The sequence below is a fragment of the Ambystoma mexicanum genome, chromosome 13 (genome assembly GCF_040938575.1).
Source record: "Ambystoma mexicanum isolate Mex_15411 chromosome 13, UKY_AmexF1_1, whole genome shotgun sequence".
Lineage (NCBI taxonomy): Eukaryota > Metazoa > Chordata > Amphibia > Caudata > Ambystomatidae > Ambystoma > Ambystoma mexicanum.
The window spans coordinates 522,945,738-522,967,087 of record NC_090938.1 but is presented as its reverse complement, the minus strand read 5'-3'; the positions used below and the strand labels follow the sequence as shown (position 1 = coordinate 522,967,087).

At 46.0% G+C, this 21,350-nt stretch overlaps 1 protein-coding gene across 5 annotated transcripts in view; it reads right to left on the bottom strand.

The window, feature by feature from the left end:
- The window catches only part of LOC138521417 (spermatogenesis-associated protein 21-like), a 1,690,677-nt gene that overhangs the window by 982,521 nt on the left and 686,806 nt on the right, over positions 1-21,350 (bottom strand). For 3 of the 5 annotated variants that reach the window (XM_069634219.1, XM_069634221.1, XM_069634223.1), the window contains one exon: positions 13,667-13,732. The exons of the other annotated variants lie outside the window; for them this stretch is intronic. In XM_069634219.1, the coding sequence (XP_069490320.1) occupies positions 13,667-13,732 (66 nt within the window). The remainder of the gene's footprint in view (positions 1-13,666; positions 13,733-21,350) is intronic. 5 annotated transcript variants of the gene reach the window in all.

Here is a 21,350-nt window from a genome sequence, read left to right as displayed (position 1 = left end):
TGGGAGGGGTTTGGGTCTGCAATATATGTGCTGTCGGCCTGTATGGCCTCCACCTGTGCTGATTGAATGAATCTGTGGCAGATGCAATCCCTTCTGGCCGAGCACGTCCCGCACGTAAGGCTGCATTTGGCCGCATGGCATCTTGGGATTGGAATCATGCATCAAATCCCGATGGCAGTGTGATGTACTTTGACTGATTTTCATGCTATGCTCCCATTGTTACACATGCTATGATTGCAGCCGCTTACATACCTGTGAAGAGTCAGTGGTATGTAGGGCTCGATCGATGGCCGACCCTCATGCAGCACAGTAACGTACTTCACTGACGGGCGTGGCGTGCCATTTGTGATTGCAGCCAGTTAGCATCATGACACACAGCCGCACTACATTGATGTAATTGTGAATGCAAGCGTTCACAGAAGCCTTTTCGACGTAATGTTGCAAGTGAGGAATTCGAAGGCCAGCATTTTGGGTTTTGAAGTAGCGGCGAGGATACGCCCACAGGTCTGGCTGGAAATGTAACGTTCTATTGTAGAATGTCCTTGGGACATGGCCCATAACGAGCAGGCAATGAATGATATGAATTGAATGGGATGCGCAACAGCGTAGTGGACGATAAGGCAGGACGTTCCCAAATCCATCTTGCTTCACAACACTACAGATCCGGCCAGGGGCACAGTGGTTTTTGCGGACTGCATTACGCACAGACGCGATGGAAGTTTCACATATTATGTGAGTGAATATTCATGCGTTTTCATTGCGGGATGAGGGAATGATGTGTGGATGCATGGACTGATGATTCCGTTTAGGGTCTGCCATGTACATGGGTTTTTTGATTCACTCCCCTTCCCCTGCGTTATGTGATGCAAGGCTGCCATAGTGGGACATACGTCTATCTGCCCTTGTCGGATCCTCCCTGTCTCGACGCGCCTTCATACACTTGTGTCTAGGCACGTTACTAATCCCATGTCATGGGTTCTATCTTGACGGACGCATGCACAGTAACCGACGTTGACAATGGTGTATTTAGCTCGATTGGTTTCGTTATGATTCGATACTGATTTAGGGGTGTGTATATTCCTTTGGAGTGGGCTAGCATGCATATGGGTGTGGATTTGGTGTGTTGAATGAAGATTGTAATGCATCATGAGTCCCGTAATGCAATCGGTTAATTTGTGTTTCTTTTGGGTGACAGGTATCTCCTGCCCTATTGCAGATGCCATCTCTACGCCACTCCTCCAGATGGTTTTTACTCTCGACTCCTGCAGCTTCGGGTGAATCAGTGGAGCACCATTTCGATCTTATGGGACGATCGCCAATGGGCCACATGCCCTTACGCTGTACTGGTGGCTAGGTGCAACATTTCGGCCTTTCAGCTCGACTAGTGCCTGCCTCATGGGACGGACCTGCGGTTCTTGCCGCTTCCATGTTGCCTTTTGGAACGTTGATGTAGGCCCTGTGTGCCATGATGGTACAGGGCGTCACACAAGTGGAAGCCGGTCAATTATTGCAGATGCAGCCCTCGGTGATGATGGTTGTTTTGGTGGTATTTTGCAATTTGCTGTGGGGCCTTTGTCATTTGGATGTGCATTTAAATTGTATTCCGATATTTGTCGTGTTGCGTTGTTCTTTGCAGGTGATGTTGCGATTTTCGCTTTGTGGCGGTATGTATTGCGTGATGATCTGCATTGTGTTCCGCCTTCTGAGTTGAGTTGTGTGGTACAGTACTGGCCGCGTTTGCCTACGTAGCACAGTATGGTCACGGATAGGGGCTGCCATTGTGACTGTTTACATGATGTGCTGTTCAGGGGCGGGGGATTGGCTTTTGGCCGACTGGTGCCTGTCAGCCAGGTCGATTGGTGGAATGATGGGTTGTTCAGAATGTGGCTGGTCACAGGTGACTGTGTTTGCGTGCGTTTGTTGGAGGGGGACTGGGGTCATGTCCATTGGAATAGCTTCTGTATTGATGCCATCTGTGCCCTGCAGCTCCCATCGGCCCCTCTTGGGATGAGCCTGGCTGCTCAGTCACTCTGCCGACTTGTGTGGTACATGCTTCTGCTGATGGTTGGTTTGTTTACTGGCATGAGTACAGGGCTGGTGCAATCCCCCTCAGGATGCTGTTTTGGATGTTGCCTTGCGCTGGTGGCAAGCGATGGGGGACTACTGTTGTTTTGTGTCATGTGTTCTTGATTTTCATTTTGATGTATTGTACCTTCACATGCCTGTGCTGCGTCAGTACGGCTATGGTGACATGCCGTACATGGATGCCCACTCACGGGCCGCTTTGAGCCCCTGCATGCTTTTCTACGTTGGCATGCATGGGTGAATTGTGGATTTCACTGGTTGCATAGTGTGGGTACATTGCGCCTGCCAGGAGTTGTGCAATGAGGCCAGGGAGTGGAGTACAGGCACTCAGTGGGCCATTTACGGTTGGTTCGCGTTGCCGTATTTCTCGCCATGGCGGAATGGTACTTTACGACGTGCTTGATGGCGTTCAGTACATGTCCGCTAGGGTCAGAATTCGCGTACCGTTGCGCCATGGCGGTGATTCCGGTTTTGCAAGGCGCGCGTGCGCGTACTTGGTGCAGTTAGCGTTGCCGTTCACTGCGGTGTCGCTAATGGCATCGTACTTTACGGTGACGGGTCATGATCGCAACGAGCGGTGTTCGATGGCGGTATTGCATTTCCGCCATCATTTTTCCATTTCCGCAAGGGTCGTAATGAGGCCCATACTCATCTATTCCCAGAATCTAGACGAGCACCAAGAACATGTTAAGGCTGTCTTGCAGCGATTAAGAGAACACCAACTATATGCCAAATTAGAAAAATGTGTATTTCACCAAACCACGGTAGAATTCTTGGGATTTGTTCTGTCACCAGAAGGAGTCACCATGGACCAAAGCAAGGTGAGAACCATAGTAGAATGGCCTTTCCCCATGTCTGTTAAAGATGTGCAGACTGTCCTAGGTTTCGCCAATTTCTACCGACGGTTCATTGACGGGTTTGCCAAAAAAGTACAGACAATCACCCGTTTACTAAAAAAAGGGGTAGTGTTCCACTGGGATGAGGCGGCGGAGGCAAGTTTCAGACTTTGAAGAAAGCGTCCACAACGGCCCCAATCTTGTTACATGCAGATCCCACTTGTCACTACATTATAGAAACGGATGCTTCGAAGTTTCGCTCTCGGTGCCATCCTATCCCAACAAGATGGCACTGGTCAACTAAACCCAGTAGTGTTCTTCTCTCGCACCTTGTTACCTGCAGAACGTAACTACGTGATAGCGGATAGGGAATTACTAGCTATCAAAGCAGCGTTCAGTGAGTGGCGTCATTATCTAATGGGAGCCCAACATACAATAAAAATATTGACCGACCATAGGAATCTGCAATTCTTGAAGTCAGCCAAGGCTCTAAGTCCCCGCCAGCTGCGATGGGCCATGTATTTCGCTGACTTTGATTTTGTGGTCACATACCGTCCAGGGGTAGAGAACAAGAAAGCGGACAGCCTGTCCCGTTACCCGGAACCCGAGGTCAAATACAATACAGAAGAGGAACCTAAACCCATTGTACCACCAGCACAGATTATAGGTAGTGTTATAGTGGATGATATGTTTACCAACATCAGAAAAGCGCTAACAGCACAAGAGCTGGCCCAATGGAGTGACCCTAGCAAGAAAAAGACTGTTAAGGATGGGCTCCCCTTTTTTGGTACCAAATTGTATCTGCCCATGCCGGCCATTCGGCAACAAGCAGTCGAGTGGTGCCATGACTCTCCCTTCGTGCGACATCCCAGAATAGCGAAGACTTACGAATTACTGAAGCGTCATTTCTGGTGGCCCAGAATGAAACATGATGTTCAACAATATCTACGTACGTGTGAATGTTGCTTACGGAATAAGGCAGATCATCAAAGACCAGCTGGGCTATTACGCCCTTTACCCACACCGCCAGTAACTTGGCATACTATTTCATTAGACTTTATAGTGGACCTACCAATGAGTCATGGTTTTACCACTGTGTTAGTGGTTGTAGACTCCTTGACTAAACTAGCACACTTTATACCTTGTAATGGGGTTCCTACGGCCAAAGCTTTAGTTGATCTTTTTCTCCAGAACATAGTGCGCCTTCATGGTATTCCCGTTCATGTTGTATCCGATCGAGGGGCGCAATTTACGTCCCGCTTCTGGCAAGCCTTTTGCGCCAACGTGGGTATGCAGCTAAAATTGTCCACCAGTTATCATCCCGAAACGGATGGGCAGACTGAGAGGGTGAACCAAACCTTGGGGCAGTACATCCGTTGTATGACATATGATAATGAATCCTCTTGGGCAGAAGTTATCTGGCTAGCAGAGTTAGCATACAACAACGCTGTGCATGCATCCACCAAAGTAACTCCTTTCTATGGTACTTACGGCTTTCACCCACGCTTCCAACCGGTGCTTCAAGTGAGCATTGTAGAAGTTCCGGCTGTTGCCCTGCTTAAAAAACACCTTGAAGGCGTGTGGCGCAATATCATAACTAACCTAAACGCTGCCAAATCAAACTACAAGAGATATGCTGACACTAACAGAGGACAAGCTCCAGCATACAAGGTCGGGGATATGGTGTGGCTGAACACGCAAAATCTTCACTTGATAGGCCCACGTAAGTTCCAGCCCAGGTTTGTGGGTCCATTCCCTGTGGAAAAGGTTTTAAATCCCTTGGCAGTTCGCCTAACTTTGCCAACACAAATGAAAATACACCCTGTGTTCCATGTGGCATTGTTAAAACCCGCCCCAGCGTCTATTCGCCCCAAGAAACCTCCACCTGTCACTGTTAATGGGGTTCCTGAGTTCAAAGTAAAAGCAATTTTGGATTCACGTTTTTGTTTGGGGCAATTGTATTACCTGATAGATTGGCTGGGTTATGGGCCCGAAGAGCGCTCTTGGGAGCTGGCGTCGAATGTTCATGCACCCCGGCTGATACGTGTCTTTCATAAGAACAACCCCTCTAAAGCAGGCCCTGTTGGGAGGGGGAGTACTGTCAGGGGTTCTACTGTGACTAATGCAGGTTTGGGGCATTTGGTGCACACCACGCATGAAGAGCAACAGCCTGGACTAGGGAAAGGCTGTGGTCCAAGCATCTGTATTTTAGGACTTTGTTGTGTCCTTATTGTAGAGTGCAGGCCTGGAGGCAGCAGAATGCGGCATTCGGCATCAGGACCAAGAATGACTTCAATTCCCAGCATGCTCGCGCCTTCGCGAGCAAAAGAACTACTTCGGGACAACGCCCGAGGATCAGCGCATGCGCGCGACGCGCGCAAGGATCCCTGCTTGTGCTAAAGGAAATAGACCTGAGAAGACGTGCGGACAGAGGGCTTCTGCAGGCAGCGACCCGTGGGGCCACACCCCGCCTGTGAACACTGCAGGCCCCGCGCACTGTGACAGATAAGTGCATTTCTTTTATGGGCAAAACTAATGTGAACAAGCGACCGCCAACGGAACGCTTGCAGAGAACAGCTGATACTTTCGGCGTGTGTCTGGAACAAGCCGATTGGGATCCGGCGTTGTGTGCACACGTCAGCAGTGGGGGGGAAGCCTCGGCAACACTGGGAGGGATTCCAAAGTCCGTCTTAGCGGATCACTTACCCGGTGCCAATTAGTTTGTGTGAAGCAACACGGCCTGTCTAACTCAGCACTGAACAAATGAATTGGGATTGTGCCGTGTGAGGAAACACGGTTGTTGACATTAAACTCACATCTATTTTTTGGTTTTCTTGTAGCGGCGCTCCGCTGTAGTGTACAGCAAGAACTTGTATCGCGCCGTAGTGTTACGGCAAGAACTGGGGCACAGCTCGCATACCTCTCAGCAGCGTCACACGAAGCTAAGTGTCTTTTGGGTTATTCCATTACAGTGCTTGGTAATACTTGTTCCAGGGGTGTCTGTGTGGGAGAACAGAGGGTTGAGACTGTGAACAACCCAAGGAGCGTGATAGGAACGCTTCCACAAAAGTAATGTAATATGTGCATCTATCATCATTATGTATAGCGTGAGACCCAACAGGTCTCTGAGGTTATAGCTTGCTGAGTGTAAGTGAGTGTAAGGGCGGAGTACCACCGATCTCAGGAACCCCACAAGGGGACAGCAAGACGGACCTTTCCTAAAACCCCCTTTACCTACCCATTACCATTCCCTTACCCTTTTTCCGGTTACCCTAATTTCACCCTACCTATCCAATCCAGCGGACCCTAACTGTCTTTCCCCGGTGGGTTACGGAAGCCTGAGTTTATTACCAAGCCAGGCACCAAGACCCAACGGGGAGGCAGGTGTACGTGCTACCTCCGCGCCAGGTTGAGAGTCTGACAGCTAGTGCCTAAGTATAGGGTATTGCAATAGTCCAATTTAGAGAGTATGAGTGCCCAAGCTAGTGTGATGCAGTTGTTGTGGACATGAAGGGTCTGCATGCGTTTATTAGTTTGGAAGTGTATGTCGTTGATGATGCTGTTGCGTTTACTTATCTGGAGAGAGATAAGGTGGAGTCTAGATAAACTCCAAGCATTTTGGCATCCTTATTTACTTTAATATTGTTCCCATCAATGTTGAAGGAGGTATATTGGGGTTCAAGATTGTTGAGTCTCTGCCTGGAGCCGATGAGCAGTCTTGTCGTCATTTAGACAAAGACCATGTTTGGCCACCCAAGCTTGAATCATGCTATATAATTTTATTTAGAAGTAATGAGTCTTTGTCATATGTTCCTGAAAGTGTGATAAGAATTTGCGTATCGTCCGCATAGTTTGTGTAGGATAAGCCAAGGCCGTCTAAGTGGTCAAATAGGAGCTTTGCGAATATGTTTTACAGGGTTGGGGAGACACAAGATCCCTGCGGGACTACACAAGTGACTGGAGAGGGTTCTGCGGCTGCGGCGGGAGAAAACACCCTCTAGTTCTGTCTGAGAGAAAGGAATAGACCCAGGCATCTGCTTTGGCAGAGAAGGAGCATGCTGTAGTAAGATGAGTGGTTAATTTATTCTGGTCGACTAAATCGAACGCTGCTGATAAGCCGAGTAGTAGGAGTAAAGCTGGTTTTCCATTGTCTTTGGCATCGTCCAACTGAGTTTTTAAATACAGCAGGGCTGTCTTGGTACCATGTCTTGGTCTAAACCCAGATTGCTGAAGGTCCAGAAGATTGTTGGCTTCGAGGTGGTTTTGTATCTGGATGTATGCTGCTTTATCTATTATTTTCAAGAGTAAAGGCACGGTTGTTATAGGTTTATAATTAGTAGGAATGCTAGTGTCAAGGTTAGGTTTTTTAATGAGAGGCATGACCCAAGCATCTGTAAGATTTTTCGGGACAGTGCACAAGGCAAAAGAGGAGTTAATGAATGAGGTGATGAAAAGGAGCAAGATCCTTTGCCCCCTCTTTTATGATAGTGGCAGGGCAGATGTCGCCTTGACATTTGGAAGGCTTAAGGCTTGAGTTGATAGCTTCGACGTCCTTAGGTGTGAGTGGGGGTTGCTGCCTATCGAAGGTGGAGCAAGTGGTTCGCTAGGTTTAGCAGTAGATGCCAGGCTGAGTTTTTTAACTTCAATTTTGGCTTGTAACGTGGCGATTTTGTCTAAGAGAGCCTTCTGGATTTTAGATCACCAGGGGATATCTTTATTACAAGAGTCTGGTGGGGAGATGAGTGACTCCAACTCTCTGAGAATGGAGAAAAGCTCTTCATAGCTGGATTTGGCATTGTGAATTCTATTGTTGTAGGTGTCGCTTTTAGTTTTCAGGATAGCGACTTCATAGGCATTGGAAGCAGCTGTGAAGTTTTCCTTACTCTGGGCTGAGTTTTTTTTTCAAGTGGCTTCTGAGCATCTTTTAATTTTACGTAAGGCTTTTAGCTCAGATGTGAACCATTTGTTAAGGTGGGCTATACGCTTAGCTTTTCTCAGCTTAAGCAGAGCTAGTTGGTCAAGGGCTAGGAGTAGGTTCTGATTATATAGGTTCACCAGTTTGGTAGGGTCTGTGTCTAAGTTCTTCTGAGGGATGGTGATGGGTTGAAGTAGTGGGAGTAAACTTGAAGATATGCTGTGAGAAACCTAGTTCTATGAGAGCATTTTCTAAGGCAATAGCATTTGCATCTAGTTGGTCATGTAGACCTAAATTCAGATCGCTCAAAAGCATGATTTGGGAACTAGGTTTGGTGTTCAGGAGGAGGTGGGTGGCGTTTCCTCGAAGGAGGAGGTAGGGCCCGGAGGTCTGTACAAAATGTGAATGAGAAGTGTTTGTGCGGCTGAAAGGGGTGGTTTGACGGAGATTAGTACTCCAGATGGGATTTGAAGACTATCACATTTTCTTATACCCAGTGTGTTTTTAGAGATAATCGCGACTCCACCACCTCTACTAGTAGGTCTGTCGGCCCTGATGATTGAATAATGTTCAGGAACTGCTAGCATGAGGGAGGGTCTAGCTGCAGGATGTAGCCACGTTTCAGTAACTGCTAAAAAGTCTAAATGGTTCACTAGGATGAGGTCTGCTATATCAAGTGCATGTGCAGTCAAAGACCTTGCGTTGATGAGCGCTCCTTTGATATGATGAGCCTCGGCAGGCGGCAGGGATGGTGAGGTGGTAGGATTAGATACCTGTACTGGTCCACTAATATTTGTGTATAAGGTGTTGGTGTTGACTGGTATATGTTTAGTCAAGGGAGTCTTGTAACGTAGGGTGTTCTTAATGGAGGTACGGGAGCCAAGTCTCACGTTTCTGCACGTGGTAGAGCATGGCATGTTGGGGGTGGGCCTTGTGGTATAGCGCGTTAGCCATTGACTAAGAATGGACAGAAGTGGGCATTTCATGGGCGCAACAGTGTTGAGGAAGGATAACAGTGTGGCCATGGTGAGAATGGCAGCCCGCAGGTTCGCCATAGTGTCTAAGAAGGGGTGGGGGGTAGCTAGCTATCAGCAAGATACAGGTGGACCGGCGTGTAGAAGATAGAGGGAATGCTAAGGTAGTAGTTAATTGGAGTGGGTGTGGAATCAGAGTGTTAAAGTGTCAGTGCCAGTATCAGGGCAGAGTAACCGATGTACCAACAGAGTTAGTTGTAGCTGATCACGTGTAGCGCTACGAGGCTAAGGTTGCTGTTGCAAAATATGTACTGTAGGGACAGTGTACATTAGGAATAATTACTTCAGGTTATTCCTAAATTTGTATATATATGGTATACAATAACATCAGTATCGGTCAGTAGGAAGTGCAAACAAAAGCAGGCATTTAGTAAGACTGCCAGAAAAGACAGAAGATGGAGGCAAGAGCGGTTAAAAGACACTAGTGTCTAGGGGGGAGCTCGGGAACTACCAAACGACAGGATTATCCTAGGACTGGTACATTTTGTAATACGATGTAAGTGGGAGCAAGTGTTTTATGCAGACAACAAACGGTCAGAGCAGTGCTACCTTGTGAAAACGCCTGCACTACAGTTAAATGAGGCAGTGTAGAGCAAGTACTGCTCTGACTTTTTCTGGATCCAGCTGTGCTCCTTTAGCGAATAAAATGTATCCCAAATATGCTACCTCTGACTGATGAAATGATTTTTGTTTCCAATGTAGCCACTGGATGGTTTTCTTGTAGCCTTCTTAGTACTTCCTTCACATGTATCACATGATGATATTTAGATCTTGAAAACACCAGAATGTCATCAATGTAGACAATGACTGAGTGAAGAAGTAAATCAGAGAAAACATGAGTAATGTAACGCTGAAACACTGCAGGAGCATTTTCTAGGCCAAAGGGAATTATTGCTATTCATAATTACCCAAAGGGCGTGCGGAATGCGGATTTCTACTCAACACCTTGGCCTATCCATATCAAATTATATGCTCTGCGTAGATCGATTTTAGTGTAATGAGTGGCTCCTCGGACTGCTCAAGAATTTCCGGTATCAGGGGTAGAGAATATTTGTATGGAATCGTGATTTTATTCAGACCACAGAAGTCAATACAAGGTCTTAATTCTCAAGGTGATATTTTTGGGTCTAAAAAACAATGCGGCTAAGGCATGCGTTTTGAAAACTGTTATGGGACCATTAAGTAAATTTGTTTGAAGATAATCTTTTAAGGCCTTTTTTCCCAGATCTGATAGGTTATGCATCCCGCCGAAGGGAACTGGTTTCCTAGGTTAGATGTCAATAGCACAATCATAACTCCTATGAGGATGCCATTTTTTTATATTCAGAGTGCGAGAATGCTGCCCAGACCTCATGATATACTTCCGGTAAAGACTGAATACAGTCAACATGAGCTGCTTCAGAGCTTGCTTTCATGGTACTGGCGGAAATATGAAATCCCAGTGATCATGCTTGCAGACAATGAATAAGTGCAATACTCAGAGCCCAGGAATAGAGAACCTGCAGACCAATTGATAAAAGAATTGTAAATCCTCAACCAGGGTAACCCCAGAATGATGGGGTAATGGGCCGCTTTTATCAAGTCAAAGCTTACTTCTTCAATATCGGTTGCTTTGGTCATTGTCAGGGAAGCAGTGTTTTCCATAATGGGACCGGAAGACAATGCTGTATCATAAACTCCTTCAACTGGGACGTGTAGTGGTTTGCTTACTCGTTGGATGTTATGAACAAAAGCCCATTGATCATCAAGGAACATTCCTGCTGCTCCACAGTCCACTAAAACAGGAATGTCATGAATAGTAGTGTCCTGCAAATACAAGGAGACCTTTAATACCAGCATCTGGTTTTCTCTTGAGATGTGATTCTCCCTCTGGGAACATGTATATCCTTCACGAATCACGGTTCCCTCTACGATTGGGACAGGGCCTTTCCCGAATGCCTATGGGGGGGTATCGGACAGTCTTGCACCAGGTTGTCCCGAGCTGCGCAATAACTACACATTTCTTGTGTACTTCAACTATTCCATTCTTCTGTGGTTAAAGGCCCTCTGATAGTGCTTAACTGCATCAGTTATTCCTCTGATGGATTGTAAGTATTCATTCTAGAAGGCTCTGGAGCAGGCCGATAGGTCCTATTCTTGATTCTGTCCACATGTCCTTCCTGGAGTCTAGTTCAAGTCTAGTCAAGTTGCATTGCCATCGCTATCATCTCTGCTAGATTGGCTGGATACTTTGTCCTTAAGCTCTTCGGTCAATCCACACCTAAAAAGTGTTAATAAGGCATCGTCTAGCCAAGCAGGTCTTGCACCATTTCTTTAAATCAGGTTATATAAGACAGGGTATCCAGAGTACCTTGCTTGAAGTCCAATAACTGTTCTTGAGCTGTAATGGTTATCTCCTGATGTCCAAACATAACACAAAGACTATTCAGAAAGCCTTGATAGGAGTCCAAAATGGGATTATTGGTGGTAACCAAGGAAGTGGCTAAGGCACGCCCTGCTAGATTGTATATCATAAAGCCAACCTTTGCACGACCTGTAGGAAAAAACGTGGGTTTGAAGGTGAACTGTACAGAACAAGCATCCAAGAACTCTTAATTTCTTTGGGTTATCTTCATATTTGCCTCCAGGGTGGTAATTCAAGAGATGGCTTTGCTTGATAGACCAATTGTCTAAGGTTAAGGTTTTCATTTTTTAAAGTCTGCACCTCCACAGTCAAAGCCTGCACTGGAGCAAGCATTTGCTGCATCTGATCCATTGTAAAGTTTTCTAGGTGTTGCTCTCTGTCAAAGAAGAGAAGACTGACTTGCTCAGTGCAGCTGTAGGCTGTTGATCCCAAAGACTCCCCTTTGGATATCGAACCCCCCAAAGGTTAAAAAACAGGAAGCTGTGTACCCTCAGGGAAGCCCTCAATAGGGAAGAAAACCCTGGAGTCGCTGCTGTGATGACTTGAACGTAGGACGATTAGAACAAAGCTGGGAGCATCACAAGAGAGGATACAAAGTAGAGGCAAATGGTGGCGCTTCAAAGACTCAGCATAGAGGGGGAGAGGGCATAGGATGAACTGGATAGCAGTAGAGTCCGGAACAGAAACAGAAAGCTGGGGAGGAGAACCAAAGAAGGAACAGAAAACAAGGAAAACCAGAAGCAGACAAGTGTCTGAAGAGACTAAGGCAGGAAAGCAGGTAGCTAGACATAGGGCCTGATCACGAGTTGGGCGTTAGCCCTTAAATGTTACCTTTTACTTTTTTTACCACCGCATTTAAGGGTCCGCCCAATCTCGAGTCTGACGTGTTTACCCCCAGCTCAGACCTGGGGGTAAACACGCTGGAAAAATGCCCATTTTCAGTGCAATTACCACTGGCCGTATTACTGTGCGGTAATTGCGCCAAAAATTCCCCATTGGGTCCAATGGACCCAATGGGAAATGGGGACTAACAGTTAGCGTCCAACCCGTGATCCGACGGTAATACGCCGGACGGGTGGGCGCTAACGCTAATAAAGTGGGTGGTATAGGTATACTGCCCAACTCGTGATCAGGCCCATAGCATAGCAGAGAAACAGGGAAAGTCACAATAAGCATCAGTGCCGAAAAAAAGCGATGCATCACACTCAATGCTTGCTGGCTTTTTATGATTTGCCGACTCTGAAACATCGGTAACGTGATAAAGACCGGGCGCCATCTTGAAAAAGGCTAGAGACCTGTTTGCACTACGCATTTTCGGAATTATGCGGCACCATTTTGGAATTTGCAGAATGGCTCGATGTGCGAATTGCTTTCATCTGTGCCACAAGGACCTAACAGGATAGCACTTCCTGACAGGTTGGTCACCTAGGAGCAGCTAAAACACAGGGGCAGGTAATGAGCAGATTCTATTGACCTGGAATCTATGCTGATGTGAAAATGTTCGTACTCACCTGTGCCTTATGTCAAAAGACTAGCTCTCAAATACCTCCCCGAGCTCCACTTCAACCCTTACCTTTCATTGATGTCCCTTTTTCCGCACACAAATATGGTCATAGTAGGCCTCCTTGAGCCATTTAAGTTGGGGAATCATTACATTTTAGTAATTTTAGATTATACTACCTGATTCCCAGAGGTCTTCCGATTATGCAATAATACATCACAATAGATTTTGAAAAACCTAATCCCATTTTTTTCACAATTTGGTTTCCCAAAGGAGATCCTAACGGATCAAGGGACTACCTTCTTGACTCGGTTGATGGCAGAGGTAAAAGAGATTCTACAAATCAATACTCTTAGGACCTCTGTCTACCACTCCCAAATCAACTGATTAGTGAAGCGCTTCAACAAAACCTTAAAGAGTGTCATTCGGAAGTTAGTTGAGGCAGATGGCATAAATTGGGATATTATGATACCGTGGGCCACCATTTGAGATCTTATATGATAGGGAGCCACAGGATGTCCTTGACATGTTGAGAGAGGGAAGAAGCCCTGTTACCACTCCTTCTGACTGCCCATCGTTTAAAGAAACATATGGCTACTATGAGAGCGAGTTTTCTCAAGTCGATGGAAATTTGAGGGTTCATTTTGACTGGTTGGTGGGTGCGTTTTTAGGGAAGGAGCAGGTACACCTTTTGCATGAAAGAAAGAGGGGCCCCTAAAGAGAATCTTATGGACTGTAATGAGAGATTATTGGACCCCAGAAGTAATATGTTTAAATACATAGCTTACATTGTTCCCCAAGTTTCCTGGGAAATGCAGTTTCATAAACATTTTTGATTTGTTGCTTTATCTTTACAGAAAGAACATGAAGCTTAATAGAATCAGGACTTACCTGGGTCTCCATTTCCTTACTGATAGGTCTGGCTGTTTCCGTCTGCTGCTGTGTTATTCTTTTTTTCTTTGGAAAAAGAAACAGTTAAAGCACTGAGAGGTTGGTACATTTCCAGAATTCTCCCAGATAGGTGGTCTCTGAGTTATGTATACACAGAAACATGCACCCATTTACAAATCACTTGCACATTCCATGGTATTCCAAACCTGACATGTAATTCAAATATTGATCACACACCAAGCAAATTTAAATGCAGCTCTGTCATGATCTGCTGCACCCCATACTGTCCCATCAGTATATTTTGGTATAATGAAACATTTATTTTTGTAAATTAATAAAACGACAACAAAGGAAATTGTTTTTAAAGTTACTCACGATATGGACTAATGTCCTTTAGTGCACTGACCTTTCTTTCATGTGTTTGCGACTTACGTCCAATGGGACGGTAAAGGGGCCACAATTGTAGAGTCCTAGTTTTCAAAGTACAAGCATGTGCTGCCTAACCAAGCTCCTGCATACTCCTGCGTCCATAACACCCCTCAGTCCTCTTCCATCTGTGTACACAGGGATTAGCACACAGGCAATATTTTAGAAGGCCCCTGTGGGTGTGTAGACGAAAGGCACTATGGACAAAGGGGCAGATTTTCAAGACTATATTTTTACACAAATTAGAGATGCACAATAAATGTACAAGGGCCAGATTCTCAAATATTTGTGGGCAAAATTACCCAATAGCGCACCAGAAAAAAAGGTGCATCCCAATACACAAAGGGAATCTAAATGTGTGCATAGTACACAAATAGGATCTGCTTTGAAATACACAGAATAGTCACATTCTGCTCCGCCTGTTTCTTACAGGCGCAGGCGCAATGCATGGCAAGGTCTTCTGCGACCATGCCATGCATTTTGTTTGAAGTATGGCAGCAATGGTATACAATCCTGCTGTCACATTTGCATTTCTACCCCATAAACAGGGATAGAAACAATTCTTTCTTTTTCGTTTACATTTCACAATATTGGACCCTTTAACAGCCAATCCTTGTGAAATGCACCACAACCACCCACATGGGTGCTGGGAGTAAGTTATATATCAGTGTGGGAAATGCGTTGCCAACACTAATATATGTGTAGACTCTGGACAGCGCATCCTTTGTGCTGCAGTTTCACCCAATAGAAATGCGCAAGTAGCATTTGTGGATAAGGTGACCTGCACATTTTGGCAATTAACACAAATGAGAAGACCTCATCCTCTGCACTTGTTTAATGTGTGTTCAAGATTGATAATCTGTCCCCAAATGTACAAGAAAAAGACATGTACATTTCAAAGACATGCACATCTCGGATATGTGCTAGTGAACAGAACATGCATAGAATTAGTGCAAAAGATGCACAAAGTGGGCAGAAACATGTAAATCTATCAAAGTCAGCATGCAAGAAGAGAGTGCCTAGCATAAGGAGGAACAATCCTCCCAAAACATTATTAAAAGAAAATGTTAGCAAAGGATTTGTTCCAAAAATTCCCATCAGCATTTGCTCCACTCACAAACTGGATCAAGTGGATCAAAACGTGAGCAAATAATTTGACAACCAAAATAAGTGGCATGCCAATAAGAACACACATCACAGTATAAAAGGGAAGTGCATTGCTGCAGGCACACTTTTCCAAAATGTTTGATCCAGTGCCTCCTCAGAGAAAATCAATTGATTGTTTCTCTTAAATCTCTCAGGGTTGTGTGTTTATCCAGACATGCTCCATTAAAAGCTGTCTCCATATACCCACTGTCCAGTTAGTGTGATAAAGGATAATCTACCGCCTTCCCTACTTATGCTCATACCCCTAGTTATTTTTATCTTTCATTGCTTAGTATCCACAGTCGTAACAAAAGAAAAAAAAACATCCTGTTATTAAACAAACCTATTTTCAGCTATACTGATCCCTTCCAATTTTTCTGCTTCCTTTTAACCCCAAAGTGAGTAAAAGAGCAGCCACCATACTCATGTTAACTATGTTGTGCGATTTCCGGTCTTCCCAAAAAGCAGGATTTCATCCTTTGAGGAGCACAAAGTCAGTGGTGATAGCCATATTAGATGACCTTTGGATGGTGGTTGATGGTGGCAGAGTAGCAATTCTCAATCTACTTGTCTTATTGATTTAACGCTTTCAACACCATTGACAACCAACTACTCCTTCAGGTCTGTAGGAGGGCAGGGATATGTGGTTCTGCACTGAGTTGTCTGGACCGCTCCTTAGCAGATTGTACCCAATTGGTATATATCGCCCACTTTAATCTGTATTGTATTTTTATTTATTTGAAGAACAGGGGTGTCAATTTCGATCAGTAATGTGGCTGTTCATTAGAAGGTTTCACATTGTTCCGTGTTCTGCTGATCATACATGCTGAGACGCTTTCCTTACTAAGTTGTTTGGGCTCAAAATCTACTCCTATGCTTTTGAAGCCTATTCTCCTTTTACACTTGGAGGGAAGTGGTGGTCTGTCTGCATTTCAAGTCAGAGAGTGCCTGCTGGCTGTGCACAAATGAATGAAAATGCCAACTAGTTGCAGCTGGACACCAATAAAAAAAGGGGTTTTGGTGGTGGATGGTTCCCGATTCTGTGACTCTCCTTTCTGGCAAACAGTTGTGGGACCTCTGCCTTCCCCAGCTCCCAGACTAAACCATTTGGCTTGTAGATTTGTTAAAACGGTATCCCTGGCTCAGCAAATTGATATAGTTTTTAGTGTAGCTTTCTTCCACACAAACGTTTTGTGGAAAATGTTACCCTTTTTTCTCTAAGGCTTACGGAAAAGTGTTGACTATTTCTGGAATAGCCGGTTAGTTAGACTACTGTAACCTCATCTACTTGGGAGGCCCTACATTCTTGATCAAACGATTGTAGGCAGTTCAGTACATGGCCTAAAGACCCAAGCTACTCCTCACTGAGGATGCCCAATGATGCCGAAACATGTCTGGGGATGCTTGTGGTCTTGTGCAGAAAGGATGTGACCTAGCAGTTTGGGCTGGGCTGCCCCTTTGGGGGAGGGACCAAACCTGATTTGTATATGGTCTTTCCCCTTTCTGTAAAGGCTTGGCAGGCAAAGAATGATGGTCTTGAGGGTTGCCCAGAGAAATTACCAGAGGCTTAAGATTAATTCTAAACCTTCTAGCCATCACCTCGTTGTTTTTGCTCAGTACACTGTGTCTCATCTTTTGACAGGCACAAGACTGCCGGAGTATATTTATTTATTTATACATATATAAAGGGGGGAACAATGCTCTTTTTCTGATCACAAAATTATGTACAATAGATAACAAAACAGATCTGAAGGGAAGCAGTGAGCTTCTTACAAATGGGTGAGTTTGTGTGATATTCTGACCAGGTTGCGGAGGGGAGTAAATGAAACTATCACAGGGGACAATACATGGGTCGACTTACAAAGATTAAGGACAACATAAGACATTTCAAAGTGCAGATAGGCGGTAGGGCCAGCTGTTTTAGGGATGTGACGATGATGGATGAAGTGCTACAGTGGAGGTAGAGAAAGTGAGGGACAGAGGCAGGTTAGATGCAAGGGAAAAATGTTAGCTAGGAGGTAGGTCAAGAGGGTAACTCAAGACACGAGGGGGTCGGCTTTTAGAATGTTTTTGAGCAAAACATTTTTCATCAATTCGCCTATTGCACTGCCTGCTGGTGATCAATTGGATTTATTTTAAGCCCTTGAGAATTGCCCATCAAGATTTCTATGGCACAGGGTCTTCATTTTTAACAAATAAATGTAGTAAGCATACACTGTCATACTGCTGAATGTTTCCTCAAAGACTACAGTCTCAAGTAAAACAGGTTTTAGTAACACAAAATCCACCTCTATGTGTCAAACTCAAAAATGTCAGAACAGTCTGCAGACAAGAGTTCCACCAGTCAAGCGAATTGTTATTCAGATTTCAGGACACCACCCCATCACTCACAGTCTCTAGGGTTCTCCTCCCAAAGTACTCCAGCTGATCTCCTTTTGATGGTGGGATCGATGAAGCTCTAAATGTTCCTGTAGTTCATATAGACTTTGCTGGGCCTCTGCCTGGCACCAGGGTCAGCTATAGCTGGAGTATCTTTTCACTATCAGGGAAAACCATCTGACATTGACAAAATTAAGAGGGCCATATCACCTCCTCTACGTTGGGCCCTGATTTCTACCTTCTGTACCATGTCTCTAATAATGTTTGGGTCGTGACCCACCAAGATGTTATGTCACATGCTCATTACTCTTTCCACTCTGGGCATGACCCCTTTGGATCAGGTTCTATCCCCTACCCTTTGCCCTAGGCTATACAAGCCCCTTTGTTACTTCCCGTTCTTGCTCAAATCACCCAGCTGCATCACAGAGAACCTCAGCATCTCCGGGCGGACAGCGTACCACCAGAAGCCAATACATGTGCAGAGTTGAAATCTGCCTCTGTAAGAAGGAAAGGAACAGAAAACAAGCCTTCTCTACCTACACCCCAAGACTATGAAACCTCCTCCCCACCAGCATCAGACTCGCCCCCCACTCCTACAATTCAGAAAAGAAATCAAGGCCCACTTTTTCAAGGAATCTCTCCTCCTCAACACCTAGGCCATCACGTCTCCACTCGCACCACCTGACTCGCTAGACACTGCCTGCCCCTCTCCTCATGGCCACCCGGCATAGCTGTACCCCTCCCTATATGCCCCTCTGTATCCTACCCCCATATCTGTTCTGTTGTATCCGTGAACAGCGCTCCGTTATGCATCTTTACTGTTGTATACTTCTGTAAAGCGCCCGTTATGTATCTGTATTGATGTATACCTCTGTAAAGCACTCTGTTGCTTCTCGAAAGCTAGGTCCGCTCTCAATAAATACAATAATAATAATAAATGCCAACCCACTTGCCTTAGAGGCTCTCAACCTCCTCCTAACGTCTTCCTTCTACCAAATGTAGGTATCTTCCCAAGTAACCTGTGTGTGCTACATGGGTAAGTGCATTGTCAATCTGACAAATAAAACTTGAGGGCCTCTATGGTCCACCTAATAGCAGGCACTCAAGTTCAATAGTCTCTAATAGCAGGCACTCAAGTCCATCTCTGAGGGATGAAGCTTCCATATGATAAAAAGAATGGGCTTTTGCATCTGATTACCGACTGGAGAAAGTAGTGTCCCTAAAGCCACTCAGGAGTGTGAGGAACCAGGAATGAGACACAGACACAAGGACTTATGATTTTGGCAACAAACCTTTATTACAAATGAAAAAGGGGTTGAAAAATGCCTCTCTTTCCCTATTCTAAGAGGTATTACCCTACCTATCATAAAACTAATGGTCTGTCCGATGTCAAGATGTCCAAAGCAAACCGTCCTAAGTACTATTCTGGCCCTCACATTCGTAACATTTCATATAGGCAAGAAATATGGTGTCATAACAACAACAAAACCAATATGCCCAGTCCCCCCCCCCATACCTCCTCCCACAATGCTGGTAACAACAGCTCCAATCCTTTTCACGCTGTGTCTAAGTCCATGGGCCACAACCAGCGTCTGTTCACTGCTGACCCAAGTTCTCATCCTGAAACACTCCCCGCAGAGCTCTAGGCCTATAACAGACATGCCTGAAGAGTTCATCCATTCAAGAAGGGGGTCTTCATATTGCCTCAAATTGCAAACCCAACCCCCTAACCAAGGCTGTTCATTTTTCCATAGCCTCTGCAGTCACTGACCAATCGATGTGGGATCAGCTTTGAAGCTACCACTAGTTTCACCGCCAATACCATGGCACAAGCTGCCCTGAGCTGAGAATACAGACCCTCCCACTCACCCTCCTGCGTGCATCCCAGCAGAATAAATACTGGTATGAGTGCCCCGCCAACACCTCATCTCGAGCAGTACCCCCTCCCCAGTTTTCCACATCTTCTCCAGTTTGCGACAAGGCGTTATAATATGTGTCAGTGAGCCCTCTTGCCTGCACACCCTCCTGCACCACTTGTCGGCTCCAGGCTTCTGCAGTTTCATGGGGTTCAGATACCATCTACGGAGACCCTTGATCTGCAATTCCCTATGCTGCATACAGATGGACCCTTTCCATTCATTACGGTATACCCCTTCCCCCCACTCTTAAGGCGTAAAGGTCCTCCCCAATTCTATTTCCCATTGTAGACGCTCTTGTCGCCCCTGGTTTCATAGCCAGGCCTTGAAGAATGGTGGAGGCAAAATCTGTCCCCTTCGTCTGGCCCATAGGAGTCCTTACAGTCCACAAACATTTTAAAGGTCTTCTCTAGTGCCATGTACCCTATTTTCCTACAACCCTCCGCCTTCCCACTTATCAAACGCCCTATATCCCTAAGGGCATGCATGACATCTTTATTCCCATGAATGGGTGTGAAGGGTGAGAGGAATAATACTTGGACGCTTATACTGGAGATCATTTATTTATTTATTGAGCATTTGTTAGGCACCTATACAACAAAATAGTGTTTCCAGGTACCACAAGACTAATGGGAAGGGAACAAGGGACAGTAAATATACAATTGTGGTCCTACTAGATCTTGTGACATTCGGACATGCAAGTGCAGTGAAAGGAAGTGCATGGGATAGGGGAGGGAGGGAAGGGAGCTAGATAAGGGCAAGTGCTAGTGAGAGCCCGGGAGAGAAGTGCTGAGGGGTCCCAGGGGAGGGGGCCGCTGGCTAAGTGCAAGGGCAGCGGAATCCCAGGATGGGGTGCTTAGCAGCCTTGTAGGGGGCCCACATGGGTAATGCTGGGGGCAGGAGGGTACTGGTGTCAACTGGGCAGGGGCCTGGTAACCTGTGGGATGAATGAAGGTCCAGGCCGCCAGTCTCAGCGGCAGAGGGATGATTAGCAAGGGAGGAAAAGAGGTAGAGAAAAGAAGAGTTTTGGGTAGTTTCCAGAACTTAAGGAGGTCTGACTCGAGTCTGAGAGGGCCAGGGAGGCGGTTCCAAAGAGAGGCTGAAGAGAGAGACCTGCCCCCCACTGTCTGCTCGGCGAAGCGTTTGACAAGAAGAAAGTTGGAGTTAGAGGAGCAGAGGGCTCTAGCAGAGCAGTATTTAGGGAGAGAAAGTTGGCGATAGCGTGGTCACAGGCCCCAGAAAGCCATGTCGATGATGCAGAGAGTCTTGAATGTGATCCTTGTGGCCACTGGGAGCCAGTGGAGAGATTTTAGGGCTGGAAAGATAGAGTCCCTGGGCTTGAGGTCAAGAATAAGTCTTGCAGCCCTATTCTGGATTAGCTGAAGGGGAGGCTAAGGGAGAAAAGGGGGAGATTGAGAAAGAGGCTGTTGCAGTAGTCCAGCCTAGAGACGACCAGAGCTCTGGAAACGTTGAGTTTCTGGTGGAACTCAGAATGGCTCTGATGAGGTGAAGCTAGAAGTGAGCCTTCTTGGCAAAGTCCAAGATGTGTGGGCTAAAGGAGAGAGAGGAGTCAAAGATGACCCCAAGGGTTTTGGCCTTACAGGATGGTGAGGGGAGACGGCCCAAGGAGGGCTTCCAGAGGGTAAGAGGGAAACAGGGCACAGGTGTCCCAATAAGAAGGATCTCTGTCTTGCTGGCATTAAGACAGAGGTCGTTGGCTGCACACCATACCTGGATACCGGTCAGAAAATCAGGGATGAGAGAGAAGGAAGAGGAGGTAGTAGAAGGAAGTTTGAAGGAGAGCTGTGTGTCGTCAG